Source organism: Erinaceus europaeus, chromosome 15 (genome assembly GCF_950295315.1).
Source record: "Erinaceus europaeus chromosome 15, mEriEur2.1, whole genome shotgun sequence".
NCBI classification, from domain to species: Eukaryota; Metazoa; Chordata; class Mammalia; order Eulipotyphla; family Erinaceidae; genus Erinaceus; species Erinaceus europaeus.
Genome location: NC_080176.1, coordinates 77,157,823 through 77,172,319, shown reverse-complemented (window position 1 = coordinate 77,172,319; position 14,497 = coordinate 77,157,823). Strand labels below are relative to the sequence as shown.

At 38.3% G+C, this 14,497-nt stretch overlaps 1 protein-coding gene across 2 annotated transcripts in view; it reads left to right on the top strand.

The window, feature by feature from the left end:
• Positions 1 to 14,497, top strand: part of PIGN (phosphatidylinositol glycan anchor biosynthesis class N) — a 127,905-nt gene that overhangs the window by 83,173 nt on the left and 30,235 nt on the right. For both annotated transcript variants that reach the window (XM_007524199.3, XM_060173963.1), the window contains exons 22-25: positions 5,709 to 5,811; positions 8,517 to 8,603; positions 12,282 to 12,337; positions 12,627 to 12,702. In XM_007524199.3, coding sequence (XP_007524261.1) covers positions 5,709 to 5,811; positions 8,517 to 8,603; positions 12,282 to 12,337; positions 12,627 to 12,702 — 322 coding nt within the window. The remainder of the gene's footprint in view (positions 1 to 5,708; positions 5,812 to 8,516; positions 8,604 to 12,281; positions 12,338 to 12,626; positions 12,703 to 14,497) is intronic.

Sequence of the window (14,497 nt, the reverse complement as noted above, 5' to 3'; positions counted from 1 at the left end):
TGTGCACCTTGTAGCAAACCCTGATTGGAACAGAGAGCTTGAATAAACCCCACTCAGAGTTAAAAATTTCACTCAGATTGATGATTTTGATCCCAATTAGACTAAACCTAGGGATTTAACATTGCGGTATCATTATGATTTTTCTTGGTTTGGGCGGTTTATAAAGCCACTTTGGGCCTACACATTGGATTAACTAATTAAGAATTAGAAGGATATTCTCTTTCTTCTTCTTTTTAATTATCTTTATTTATTTACTGGATACAGACAGCCAGAAATTGAGAGGGGAGTGGGTGATAGAGAAAGGAGAGAGAAACACCTGGCAGCCCTGCTTCACCACTTGCAAAGCTTTTCCCCCTGCAAATGGGGACGGGGGCTTGAACCCGGGTCTTTGCGCATTGCAACATGTGCGCCCAATCAGGTGTGTGCCACCTCCCAGCCCCAGAAGGCTATTTTCAACACCTTTTTCTATCAGACTCTAACATCCTAAGCATCCTGTACACCAGGAGTTCTTGTAGTTCTTGGATGGGAAATGACCCGGTGGGAATCTAAACCTCCTCTCCTTGCCAGAGCTGTCCATGGTCTTCCTTCTGTCGGTATAGCAAGATCTGAGCACCGCCATGAAGGTGTATCATAAACAATGTAAAAGTTCTCACCATGATACTATCTAGAGATCTTAACACAAACCTGCTTCAAAACTTAAACTTTGGACTTTCAAATGAAATTAAATCTCTTGCATATTTTTACTCGAGAGAGAAACATAAGATCCTTTTAAAAGATTTTTTTTTTCAGTTAACTATCAGAATAGACAATTTAATGTAACCAGAATCTATCAAAGTCTAGATGAATGGAGTGAGTCCAAGCTTTAATCTAGATAAGAAAGCAGATGGTAAAATCTTTTCTGTTCTAACCCACTATTTTGATGGCCTATGAGTTTCATCAAAAGGTGACATCCAAAGTTTGCCTTATGGGAGTAAGTATTTGAGAGAAAGAATGATGTACTAGTTTCCACACAGTTACTTGATAGCGATCAATAAATCCTTTTCTTGAAACCTCATATTCTGAATTAGTAAACTGATTTAAGGGGATGAGTAAAAGATTTTTAAAAAATGGAAACAAAGTTAGAAATCTGGTTTGCTGTCTTAGACATAAAATAAGAAAGCATAATTGAATTTTGATTTTTTTTTAATTATAATCTCCGGGACTTTGCCACTCTGAAACTGACTTTTTCAGTGACAAAGAGACAGAGAGGTCAAGAGAGAAAGACCTCAGCATTAAAGCTTCCCTCTGCAGTGGGACCGTACTTGAACCTGGGTCATGGCACACATGGCAAAGCAGCACACTGTACAAGTGAACTGTTTTGTCAGTCCCTAAAGTTGAATTTAGAGGGGAAAATTTTCATAATGTAGAGAGAATTGTCATGTAACTTACATAGCGAGTAAGTGTTGTAATGGTTTAAATGACCAATTTAATTGTTAGGAAAGGCATCAGAGGACTGGTGAGATAGCATAATGATTATGCAAAAAGACTACCGTGCCTGAGACTTCTGAGTCCTAGGTTCTCACACCACCATAATCTGAACAGTGCTCTAGTAAGGAGGAAAACAAAACAATATATATACATATATATAATTTTATATGTGTATAAAATGTAATATCTGTATACATACATATCAGAGCAGATTGTAAGCACATTTAAGAAAAAGTGAAAATTCAGGAGTTGGGCGGTAGCGCAGTGGGTTAAGTGTAGGTGGCAAGAAGCACAAGGACTGGTGGCATAAGGATACGGGTTCGAGCCCCCAGCTCCCCACCTGCAGGGGAGTCGCTTCACTAGTGGTGAAGCAAGTCTGCAGGTGTCTGTCTTTCTCTCTCCCCCTCTCTGTCTTCCCCTCCTCTCTCCATTTCTCTGTGTCCTATCCAGCAATGACAACATCAACAACAACAATAATAATTACAATTAAACAAGGGCAACAAAAAGGAATAAATAAATATTTAAAAGAAAAAAAGAAAAAGTGAAAATTCATCCCTAAATTCAGGATATATTATTGATGACTGTGACTTTCATTAGTGAATATATTAGGAAATTTGTAATTATCAAAAAGTATAAATTATTTTCCTAAAAAAATTCACTAGGGGTAGTCTGAAACAGCAAAGTCTACTAATTTTAGTAATTCTATTCTTTCAGAGTCAAATCCATTTTGTAAAACATAGTATACCTATTATTGTTCCACATCACTATTTTAAATGATCTAGAGGCTTCTCTGTAAATTAGTGAGTAGAGGGGCCGGGCGGTGGTGCATTTGGTTGAGCACACATGTTACACTGTGCAAGGACCTGGGTTCGAGCCCCCGGCCCCCACCTGCAGGAGGGAAAGCTTCACAAGTGGTGAAGCAGGGCTGCAGGTGTCTCTCTGTCTCTCTCCCTCTCTATCACCCCCTTCCCTCTCGACTTCTGGCTGTCTCTATCCAAATAAATAAATAAGATAATTTTTAAAAATTAAAAAAAATTAGTGAGTAGTTAGGATTATAGATATTTAAAAGAAATGACGTTTTATTCCTTGGCAGAAGTACTGTAATCCTAAATTCTAACAAAGCACCCTTGGTTTCATGAATAAAGATGAATTTTAAGCAGCATTTAACTACTTTATGCAAATAGAAGCTAATGTAATACTTGAAAATAGTTATTTTAAGCTGGTCCTCTGAAATTTTGATTATGTTATCTCTTTGCTTAGTAAATTGTGGTGTAAAGCTAAACACATTTTCAGCCTTGCTCAGTTTGTTCACAGTCCAAACTAGCAGATTCTGATTTAGTAAGATTTTATCATGTACACCAAGAGCCTGCGATGATATTTTATTGGTAGTTCAGTCTATTAATTCAGTTGTGCTGGTTTTTTATTTTATTTTTTTTACAAGATATTGGTTGTCCACAGAAATTAAATCTCATAGGAATATTGTCTTTATCAGATTTATTCATTTACATTTTGCAAAAGAAAGTGATCATAGTTTATCGTTGGTGAAAGAAAATAAATCTCTAGTGTTATTTGTAAAGCTATGGGATTTATGTTTTCATTTGTTAGGACAGAAATCATTTCATATATAGAAGCAATTAAAAAAAATCACAGACTTCTTTAGCTTGGAGTATATATCTCCTTGATTCAGTTTCATTTCTCTACTATCCTGAGTACAAGGTAGACATACAATTAGTCTACCCCAGACATGTGACAGAGTGTTGAGGTGTTGTAAAATAAGATGTTTATTTTACAAAGCAAGGTAATTAAAAAACATGCAGCAATTAAATCACGGAGACAAATTGTGAATTGTATGAGGTAAATAATGACTAGACAAAGAGCTGGAAGCTAAGCCAAGCAGGCACCCTCCCAGGTGAGCTATCTCGCTGATGCCACACTCATCTCCCTAACGTAGCGTTAATCATAGTCTGGATATGAGCTACTTAACATTATTTTAATGATCTATGTTTAACTTCATGTCCCCCAATGACTCATAGACTAAATTTGATTGATTTTAATAGGTCAGAAGCTGTGTGGCATTCTGTATTTGTGAGATTTTCTCATATGTGTATTTGTTGTTATCCTAGAACATTCTAAATCTATATGCCAAGTAATTTGTGTGTACTCTTTCAAACAGACATTTCTTTTACTATTTTTTTTATCTGTAGGAGAATTTAAAGCATCTTGCTTATTTTACTTTTTCGTATTTGTGAGCTAGTATCCTATGCTATAGAATTCAACAGTGGAATACGGTGAGAGTACCATGTGAAACTCTCATATGTAATCAATAAAATACATCTTTAAAAAGACATTGAAAGAGAAGTAAAGATTTTTCTGTTCTGGTTTGGTTTGGTTGATTTTGTCTCATGACTTCCAAATAAGAAATTCACTTCATGTTGCGAGCTCGGCCGACTGTGGTGATTTACAATCCTGGGGTGAGGGATGCATATGGGTTGTCATGTGATTAAAACTGTGCAGTGATTACAGAAGCCAGAACTTCCACCTTCTGCACCCCATAATCATCTTGGGTCCATACTCCCAGAGGGATAAAGAATAGGGAAGCTTCCAGTGGTGGGGCTGGGATAGGGAACTTTGGTGGTGGGAAATGTGTGGAATTTTACCCCTTATCCTATGGTTTTGTCGATATTTTCTGTTTTTTTTTATTTTGTAAATTAAATTTAAAATAAAACTGTGCAGTAAGCTCTACCATAGAGTCTTGTGGATAGTGGTGCAGCCCTCACCCAGGCTAGCACAGAAAGTTCTGCTGAAAGAAAAGGCCCTGTCACTGTGTTCTCCTTTGTCCACAGTATCTACAACCTGAAGATTAGTCATTTCATCACCTCCACCCATGGATATGTACACTCTTACCTGCTTTTCTCTCTTGTAAACATTACTATAACAAATAGCTCTGTACAAAAACTATAGTGTGGTCTGGGAGGTGGCGCAGTGGACTCTCAAACATGAGGTCCTGAGTTTGATCCCTGGCAGCACATGTACCAGAGTGATGTCTGGCCCTTTCTCTCTCCTCCTATCTTTCTCATAAATAAATAAATAAAATCTTAAAAGAAAAAAAAAGGAAACAAAAACCACGTGTGCTTGATTCTTTTCTCAAGTTAAATTCCTAGAAGAGATACTATAGCATACTACTATTTTTAGACACTTGGTATATAGTGTTATATTGTTTTCCAGAATGTGCTTACTTCGTTTTATTTATAAAAAGGAAACACTGACAAAACCATAGAATAAGAGAGGTACAACTCCACATCACCAGAACTCTGTATCCCATCCCCTCCCTTCATAGCTTTCCTATTCTTTAACCCTCTGGGAGGATGGACCCAAGGTCATTGTGGGATGTAGAAGGTGGAAGGTCTGGCTTCTATAATTGCATCTATATATCTATATAGAGAATAGTTTTTTGTTTGTTTGTTTGTTTGTTTACCAGAGCACTGCTCAACTCTGGCTTATGGTGGTGCAGGGGGATTGACCTGGGACCTTGGAGCGTCAGGCATGAGAGTACTTTTGCATAACCATTATGCTATCTACTCCCACCCCACTTTCTTTTTCTTTATTGGGGGAGTTAATGGTTTATAGCTGACAGTAAAATGCAATCATCTGTGCTAACATTTCTCACTTTTCCACATAACAATCTATCCCCCTAAAGAGTTCCTTTTTATTATAATCTTGTTAACGTTTTTTAAAACATGGGTAAATATGACAATGCCTATTGTTTAAATTTTCATACAAGTGAGGTTTCATACCTTTATGAACTTATTGACTTTTTTTTACCTTCTGAGACATTTATGTTCCTGTATGGCACCAATTTTTTTTAATTTGGTATGTTTATGTTGCTCTTGTGTATGCATTAGTTTAATTCAAGAATTCTCTTCTTCTGTCTTAAATGTTGTCATTGTTTACATCTTTTGTTCACTTTGTGACTGCATCTCAGCTATTTTAATGTAAAGATCCCAAGATTAAGTCAATTTCAGAAAAAGATGTTGAGCTTGAGTTTTAAAAATTACTTTCTTATTCTTCCTTCTAGAAAGTCTAGAAATGTTAGATTTTGTGAAATGACATAGAAGTATTGCCAATATTGTTTAGTTTTGAGAAAGACCTCTCAGTATAAATTTATATTTTAGACTTTGTTTCATTGGTGTTTTTTTTTTTTATTCCTACACCCCACCCCCTCCTTTTCCCACATCCCTTAGGTATGAAGCTCTCTTCCCATTAGTGCTGTCATGTTTGATGTTCATCTGGATACACATGGAACAAGAAACCCTGCAACAATCTGGCTTTTCCTGTAAACAGAAGGTAGCTTGTCAAAATCATTGTTGCGTTTATTTGAAAGCGTTCAAATAATTTGCTGCTGTAGACCGAAGTTGCACTGTTATTTCATCTGAAGTATCTCTACCTAAACTTTGCAGTTAGAGCATTAGTAATTAAATAATTAGCTTGCTGGGTAAATTTTCACTTATAACAGAAAGGATGACTTTATTAGTTTATAGGTATTTATAGGCTGAGCTTAGACATATTTTGGGATCAGTACTATAAAGACATCTATTTAAGGGGCCAGGTGCTGGCACACCAGGCTGAGAGATGTTACGTTAACTTGGACTCAGGCCTCTGATCCCCACCTACAAGGGGGAAGCTTCATGAGCTGTGATGTAGTGCTGCAAGTGTCCTCCCCTCTCTCTCTCCTTTTATCTCCCTATCTCCCCCCAGCCCTCTCAGTTTCTCTCTGTCTCTATCAGTAAACAAATACAACTTAAAAGCATTTTTAATTGTTTAAAAAAACATTTTTTAAGGTAGAGGAATGAAAAAGAATGAATATTCTTTCCCTTACTTTTATTTTGTTTTCACACGCAATTTTCCTGTCTATTTTATTTTAATGGAAGAGTATTTATTCTATCACAAGTCAATTTTTGAATTTCACCATAAGATACGTTCATGTTCCCAGTGCTATTTTTGTCTTTCGAGTCATCTTAATCTCAAAGGCTTATTCTTTCACCTTAACAGCTGTTGCCTCAGTCCAAATCTTAGACTGTTTACTCACCACAGAAAACTCTGAATTGGCTAAAAGCCAGCCTGTTCTAAAGATACTGTTATCACACTGGACTGCAGCTCTGCCTTTATTGTAAAACTGAAAGTAATGATAAGAAATTCGTGATAGGATGCTTGCTGGAGTCAGGTGAAATTAATATTTTAGAAAAACATCTCCAATTGTTGATACATCCTTAACTGGCTCCAGCTGAGTTTTTACAGTAGTTAAATGATAATTCAGAATTTGTAATTACAATAAAAAATTGCTATAAGTTTTAAGAAATTACTTTTTTTTTTTAGTTTAAGAAAGGAGACATTAACAAAACCATAGAATAAAAGGGGTACAATTCCACACAATTCCCATATCCCAATCTCCATATCCCATTCCCTCCCCTGATAGCCTTCCCATTCTCTTTCTCTGGGAGTATGGATCCAGGGTTGTTGTGGGTTGAGAAATTACTGGGTTTTAACTTTCCTGGTATGTGAATAAATGAAAATTTCATCAGGTTTCAGTAAGATGGTTATATTATTGTCCTTGGTGGTAAATAAATTTAAAAAGAGGTTAATTGCTCTATTTATTTATTCTAATGTTTAATGGAGATCAAAGTAGTCTGTTTTCCAGAAGCATAGTAAAGCACTGGAAGAACTCACTGGAAGGAAAAACTTGTTGGAAAATTACGTGGAATTAGGGGATGGGAAGAACTCCCCTTTAAACTTGTCATGGGTGTTATTTTATTTGTTTATTTACTTCTGAGAGAGCTTAAGAAAGAGTGTACCTATCTTGTTGGAAGTGAGTGGCATTATGTTTTTTTTTTTTTAAATATAAGAATGTTTTGCATTTTTTTCCTCCAGGGTTATTGCTGGGCTCGGTGCCTGCACCATGAACCCACCGCTCCTGGAGGCCATTTTTTTCCCCTTTTGTTGCCCTTGTTGTAGCCTCGTTGTGGTTATTATTATTAATAATAATAATAACCGCCTGTGAAGCGACTCCCCTGCAGGTGGGAAGCCGGGGCTCGAACCGGGATCCTTACACAGGTCCCTGCGCTTTGCACCACATGTGCTTAACCCACTGCGCCATCGCCCGACCCCCCAATGTTTTGCATTTTTAAGAGAATTAATTTCTCCACAACTACAATTAGCAGAACAAATAAAAGAGAAATATTTAATTTACTGTACTTTAAACTTTTTTATTTTCATTTTTGAAAAGGACCTATATTGCAGGTAAGATTATTTTGCAGACACATATCATGGGGATATGAGAAATGATGCTCATTTGCCGGCAGCTTTACTATGCATTTACACACACACACACACACACACACACACACACACACACGCACACATAAAATGATTTGGTTAAGAAAAAAAAAAAGGATTGCTATCAGGGTTGTCACTGGGGCTCAGTGCCCAACAAAACCACTGCTCCCACTGGGCATTTATTTTCTCCTTTCTGTTCTTTTATTGTTAGTTTCTTTTTCATAGAAAAAGAAATTGAGAGGCAAGTGGGGATTAAGCAGGAGTGAGAGAGACACCTACTGCCCTGCTTCACCTCTCATGAAGTGTTCCTCCTGCAGGTGGAGATTGGGGGCTTGAACCTGTGTGTGTACTCTACCAGGTGTGCCACCTGATCCCTTTTCTATGGTTTTTTTAAACACCTTTGCATACCTGTGTTTGAGAAGTCAGGCTTAGAAGAGGGAAGATTTATATAGGTATTTAGAAGTAAAGCTTTTATATAGTATAAGAAAAAGCCCAGTTTTCATTTGTATTATACATACAGCAATGATCCAACTCTGTTCAGTCTATTATTAGCAAAATATTTCACCTTCTGGCAGATTTCATTAAGGTGTAATTAAGCTCTAGGAAAGCATTTATTATTGATTTCCCTTTTTGTCTATACGAGACAGCTTTCGAGCTGTTAGAGCGGAGACTGTAAGCTTCCCTTATTGTGCATTTATGTATCTTTTCTTATCTCACAGGTCAACAGTATCCAGTTTGCCTACAATATTGATATAACTCAGTATCGAAAGCTCTATCTCGACGACATCCGTAGGGCCTTTTTCCTTGTATCCTTTGCTTGAACTTCTGGGGTGGAGGGTTTCAACTTCTGTTTTAAGAAGTTGCAACTTCTTACTTACTGGAGTCAGAAGACCTGCAAGGCCTTTCCACCTACCACTTAATGGTGGTATCACTGGAAGGTCATCCAACCTTAACTACAGACTCTTACAACTGTCCTGTGTAATTTACTTTCTTTTTCTGTTTAAAAATTATTTTTATTTATTTGATAGAGATAGTCAGAAATCGAGAGGGAGAGATAGAGAGACACACCTGCAGCACTGCTTCACCACTTACAAAGCTTTCCTCCTACAGTTGGGGACCAGGGCACTTGAACCCGGGTCCTTGCACACTGTAACATGTAACAGCACCCCTGTAGTTCATTTTTGAAAAGTGTTGAGCAGGGATTTGGGCAGTAGCGCAGCGGGTCCAGCGTAGGTGGCGCAAAGCCCAAGGACTGGCATAAGGATCCCTGTTCAAGCCCCTGGCTCCCCACCTGTAGGGGAGTCGCTTCACAAGTGGTGAAGCAGGTCTGCAGGTGTTTTTCTCTCCCCGTCTCTGTCTTTCTTTCCTCTCTCCATTTCTCTCTGTCCTATCCAACAATGATGACATCAATTCATAACTACAACAATAAAACAACAAGGGCAACAAAAGGGAATAAATTTTTTTTTTAAAGTGTTGAGCAGGGAGTCGGGCAGTAGCGCAGCGGGTTAAGTACACATGTGCCGCGAAGCACAAGGACCAGGCTAAGGATCCCAGTTCGAGCCCCTGGCTCCCCACCTGCAGGGGAGTCACTTCACAGGTGGTGAAGCAGGTATACAGGTGTCTATCTTCCTCTCCCCCTCTCTGTCTTCCCCATCTCTCTCCATTTCTCTCTGTCCTGTCCAACAATGACAACATCAATAACAACAACAATAATAACTACAACAACAATAAAAAAACAAGGGCAACAAAAGGGAAAATAAATATAAATAAATAAATAAATAACTGTTGAGCAGCCTGGGAAAGTAGCTCAGTAGTAGAGCAGAGGACTTGCTGGGCCTCACCAGCCTTCTGTCCCAAACTCACTGACAACTTCCAGCCCATTTTAAGGCCCCGGGAGGTCTCATCTCATATAAAGACATCAACAGCTTCCCAGGCCACCAGTGTGCCATATTTAACTGTTCCTTGTCCAGCTCTCGAGTCTGTCTCCTGTCAGCCACACCTTTCACTCTTTAGGTGCCAGTCTTGCACTGCAGCATCCCCACCGAGGATGGATTACTGACACAGCCGCCCAAGTGGATTTCCTGGCTCCAGTGAACTCTCCCCCTCATGCTAGTTAGTATCTATCACTGGCCTGTCTTTTTTTTCTTCTTTTTTCTCCTCTTTCTCTTCCTCTTCCTCCTTCTTTTCTTTTTCTTTTTTTTTTCTTTTTTTTTCCTCCAGGCTTATTGCTGGGCTCGGTGCCTGCACCGTGAATCCACCGCTCCTGGAGGCCATTTTTTTCCCCTTTTTGTTGCCCTAGTTGTTGCAGCCTCGTTGCGGTTATTATTGCCATTGTTGACGTTGCTTTGTTGTTGGATAGGACAGAGAGAAATGGAGAGAGGAGGGGAAGACAGAGAGAGAGGGGAGAGAAAGACAGACACCTGCAGACCTGCTTCACCGCCTGTGAAGCGATTCACCTGCAGGTGGGGAGCCGGGGGCTCGAACCGGGATCCTTACGCCGGTCCCTGCGCTTTGCGCCACGTGCGCTTAACCCACTGCGCCACCGCCTGACTCCCTTCCTCCTTCTTTTCTTTCATAAGAGCACACTGCTGAGCTCTGGCTTATGGTGGTGCTGGGCATTGAACTTGGGACATTTGGTGCCTAACTATGGATTATTTTTGCATATCTCCCCAGCCCTTTAAAAAAAAAAATCACGCCACTCACTTGAAGTGCCATATTCATTGTCATCATCTCCACACTGAAGTTCAGGGTTTCATTGCCCCTACACTAAACTTCAAGACTTTTTATTAATCTGCCATTATCAATAGATATATTTGAATAACTACAGTGTTTCACCTTTCATTGTGTCTTTATAAACCCCAAGCTTCTCTTGACTGTGTCACTTACTTTTTTCCACTATCTGCCTCCAAATGCCTCTCATGTATTTCTGTATATTGTCATCATCTTAGTCACCATATGAGTACAAGACTCTTTTTATTCCTATTTGTGTCCTTAGTGCCTCGCTCTGCCCCTGACAGATAGCAAGGCAGTAAATGCTTGTTGACCGGTTGAATGAATGGATCTGTGAGTGCGTTTGAGGCTCTTGCCACTAAGTAAAATGTCGCTTTTTCACCGGGAGTTATCGTGATTCCTAATTCTTCTGCATTCCTATAGCACTGTATTTCTACTTGTTGTGCCTGTGTGGAGAACTATAAAAGAACTAGCATTTACCATGTCCTCTCAATAAGTCAAGTGCGATTTTCAAATGTGTTCTGACAAGAAACTCTTAGATACCAACATGATTAAAATCTACTTTTTTTTTTTTGCCTTGAGGGTTATTGCTGGGGCTCAGTGCCTGCACTATGACTCCACTGCTCCTGGAGGCTATTTTTCCTGATTTTTTTTTGTTGTTGTTGTTGCCCTTGTTGTCGTTATTGTTATTGTTACCATTGATGCTATTGTTGTTGGATAGGACAGAGAGAAATCGAGAGAGGAGGGGAAATAGGAAGGAGGAGAGAAAGATAGACACCAGCAAACCTACTTCACCACCTGTGAAGTGACACCCCTGCTGGTGGGGAGCTGGGGCCTTGAACTGGGATCCTTAGGCTGGTCCTTGCTCTTCAAGCCATGTGCGCTTCTGCCCCCCCCCCAAATCTTTTTTTTTTTTAATTTATTTCTTTATTGGGGAATTAATGTTTTACATTCAACACTAAATACAATAGTTTGTACATGCATAACATTCCCCAGTTTCCCATTTAACAATACAACCCCCACTATGTCATTTATCATCCTTCATGGACCTGTAAATCTGCTTTTTATTACTGCCCTAGTACCAGTGTATGATCAAAAAATGCCAAAAAGACGTGTAATGCTTTTTGGTGACTCGGTCCCAGTTGATTGTTTTAGAACATGATGCCTCCTTTCTGAGTTTTTAGAAGCACCTAGCATGTATTTCACATGAAATGACCTTACCATGAGCATCTATGGATTGAATTTCCTCTTAAAGTGTTCATCCAAAGCACTAGGTCTGTACTTTCCTTTGAAAAAAAATCACTAGGGGCAGGGAAAGATAGCATAATGGTTCTGCAAAAGACTTTCATGCCTGAACCTCTGAGGTCCCACGTTCAATCCTCTGTAAAAGCATAAGCCAGAACTAAGCAGTACTTTGGTTTACAAAAAAAAAAAAAGTCCTTAGTAGTCAATCCTGGGTTCAATCATCTGACCTGTTTGTGTAACCTTTCCACACCAGTAGCAATTGAGGAGCCCCCAGCCTCCCCCCGCCCACCCCACCCTCGACCTCTTCGTTCTTAGTGTACAGTTTTTCAACCTGGTTCACCCAAAATGCATTCACAAGATCAATCGAGCATTCTTTTACAATGTATGATCAGATGCACAAATTAAAAAGGCAAATTACTTTCATGGTAGAATAAGCATATCTTTTCTAAATGAAAAAAGAAATTTACATGAATTCTGACTTGTTTTGGCATTTCCTTAACTGCTTTTAGGTTTTCTTCTTAGTGACAGCATTTTTTGGAACTGGGAATATAGCTTCTATTAACAGGTAACTTAAAATGAAAATAGCATGCATGTAATAAAAAATGATACAGACTGAAATTTTTTACTTTGTTTTTTACAATGGAAAATGCAATTTGGAGATTGGCCTGTATTAGCGTAGACGGCTCTACCTTACTCATTTTGGAGGGTCCATAAAATTCCTTAATATGACATATGCTTACATTTAGCAAGAGTAGGTTTCAGAAAGCTGGTTCAAACATCATTTTCAGCAGAACCTTCTCTTAAAGCTACATTGTGAAGTCTCAAATCCTTTCGTCTTTATGTTATTTCCTTAGCTTTGATCTTGCTTCAGTCTATTGCTTTGTGACGGTGTTTAGTCCTTTTGTGATGGGAACCCTGATGATGTGGAAGGTTAGTCTTCTCATTTCTTATTTACTAACAATACTTGATGAAGGTTATGAACTTGTGACAATAGGATTACGTAACGTTATATGACATGAGATGAAGCCGTTAGGACAGAGTGAAACAGTATGGAAAGCAGTTACCTCCTTACACACTGCTGGATGAGAAGTAGGACCCTCCAGCCCTTGCTCCAAAGCACAGTTAATCTTTCTGCTTTACTGTTAAGCTCATTTGACTTCAAAAGAATAGAGACTCCATGTTACCCCTGGGATGTCCTATCAAGGGTGAAGGAACCTGTGGGGAAGAAAGATCAAAATCGCTTCTCAAGATTTAAGAATCCCTGAGCCATGTCCCCCACCCACAGAAGTGCAAACATTTAATCTTATAAGCCACATAGCTAGAGCTGATTCATTCATTTATTCAGCAAGTATCTCACTGAGCCTTTACATTCGGTAACGTGCTAGTCACCAAATCCTCAAGCTTCCAGGGTCAGACTCTGGAATATAATTCATGTTCTTCCCTTTCTCTCATGTTCCTCTTATTCCCATCCTCACAGTGCCTGGCAAATCTTATGTAATAGTATATATCTGTTTCAAGAAAGTAACTAGCATAACTAGAATCTGCCTCTGTACTAATCAATCACATAAGTTAGTAATTGTTAAAGGTGTGTATCTCTTAGTACGATGGATATCTTTTTGTGTTTACTTTTGTAGGAATGCAAATGTAAGTTTAAGAAATGTTAAAATGCTCAAACATTTTCTCATTTTCCATTGAATTATATGAAAACATGGATTTTTCTCATTTTGCAGTGTATGTAAATAGCAAATCATTATGTTGTATGCCTGAAACAAACATTATGTAATGTGGATACACTTTAAAAACGTGTTTTCTTAATCTTTATTTACATTTTTCATAGTAGTTCTTCTCTTAAATTAAAATTGAAAAATTAAATAAAATAAAGAAACTGCAAGAGAGCTGCCCTGGGAGGGTGCCTGCTTTGCCCTGCTTGTAACTCAGGTTCTAGCCTCTGTCCCCCACAGCACTGGGGGAAGCTTTGGTGCTGTGATTTTTCTGTCTGTCTGTCTTTCTGTCTGAAAAAGTTAGCCTTCAGCAGTGAAGTCCTGAGAGAGAGAGAGAGAGAGAGAGAGAGATTTAATTTCTAGCCAAATCCAATGTGAGCTTTGCTAATATGATCTTTTGACAGATATGGTCAAAAACAAATATCTTCTTGAACTCTATTTTACTTATATATCCTTCATTTGAAAAAAGGAGTCATATATAGTCTTGGGTATCATTTCTTCTCTATGTCTTCCCTCATACCTCTTTAAAAAAAAAAACTGCAAATATATATATGGAAATATTTTAGTGTTGATTCTGAGTTAAGGATTTTTAACCAGAATAGCTTTTATGATATCCTTCCCTTTTTTGTTTTTTAATTTACAATGAATATAAATTTTATAATCAGGAAGTAAGTTAACATTAGAATGAAAGAGCAAAAAGCAATGAGAAATCAGCTACATGATGTCTGTAGTTACTAAGAAGATAATCAGATGATTTTAGGGATCTGTGAATGAGATTATCAGGCTCCATCACTGATTTAATTTGGGCATTCTCTGCCACTATGACCTTTTGGAGTCATTTGAACAAGGCTGTTATTTTAGTGAACTATAGAAAACAAAACTTTGTAACTAATTGTATTTGAAATATATGTTCATATTGGTTATCTGATGCTAGTTATCTTTATACACGGTTAGTATAGATGTGACATCAATTTCATTACTGCTATTTATATTACTGACATGAT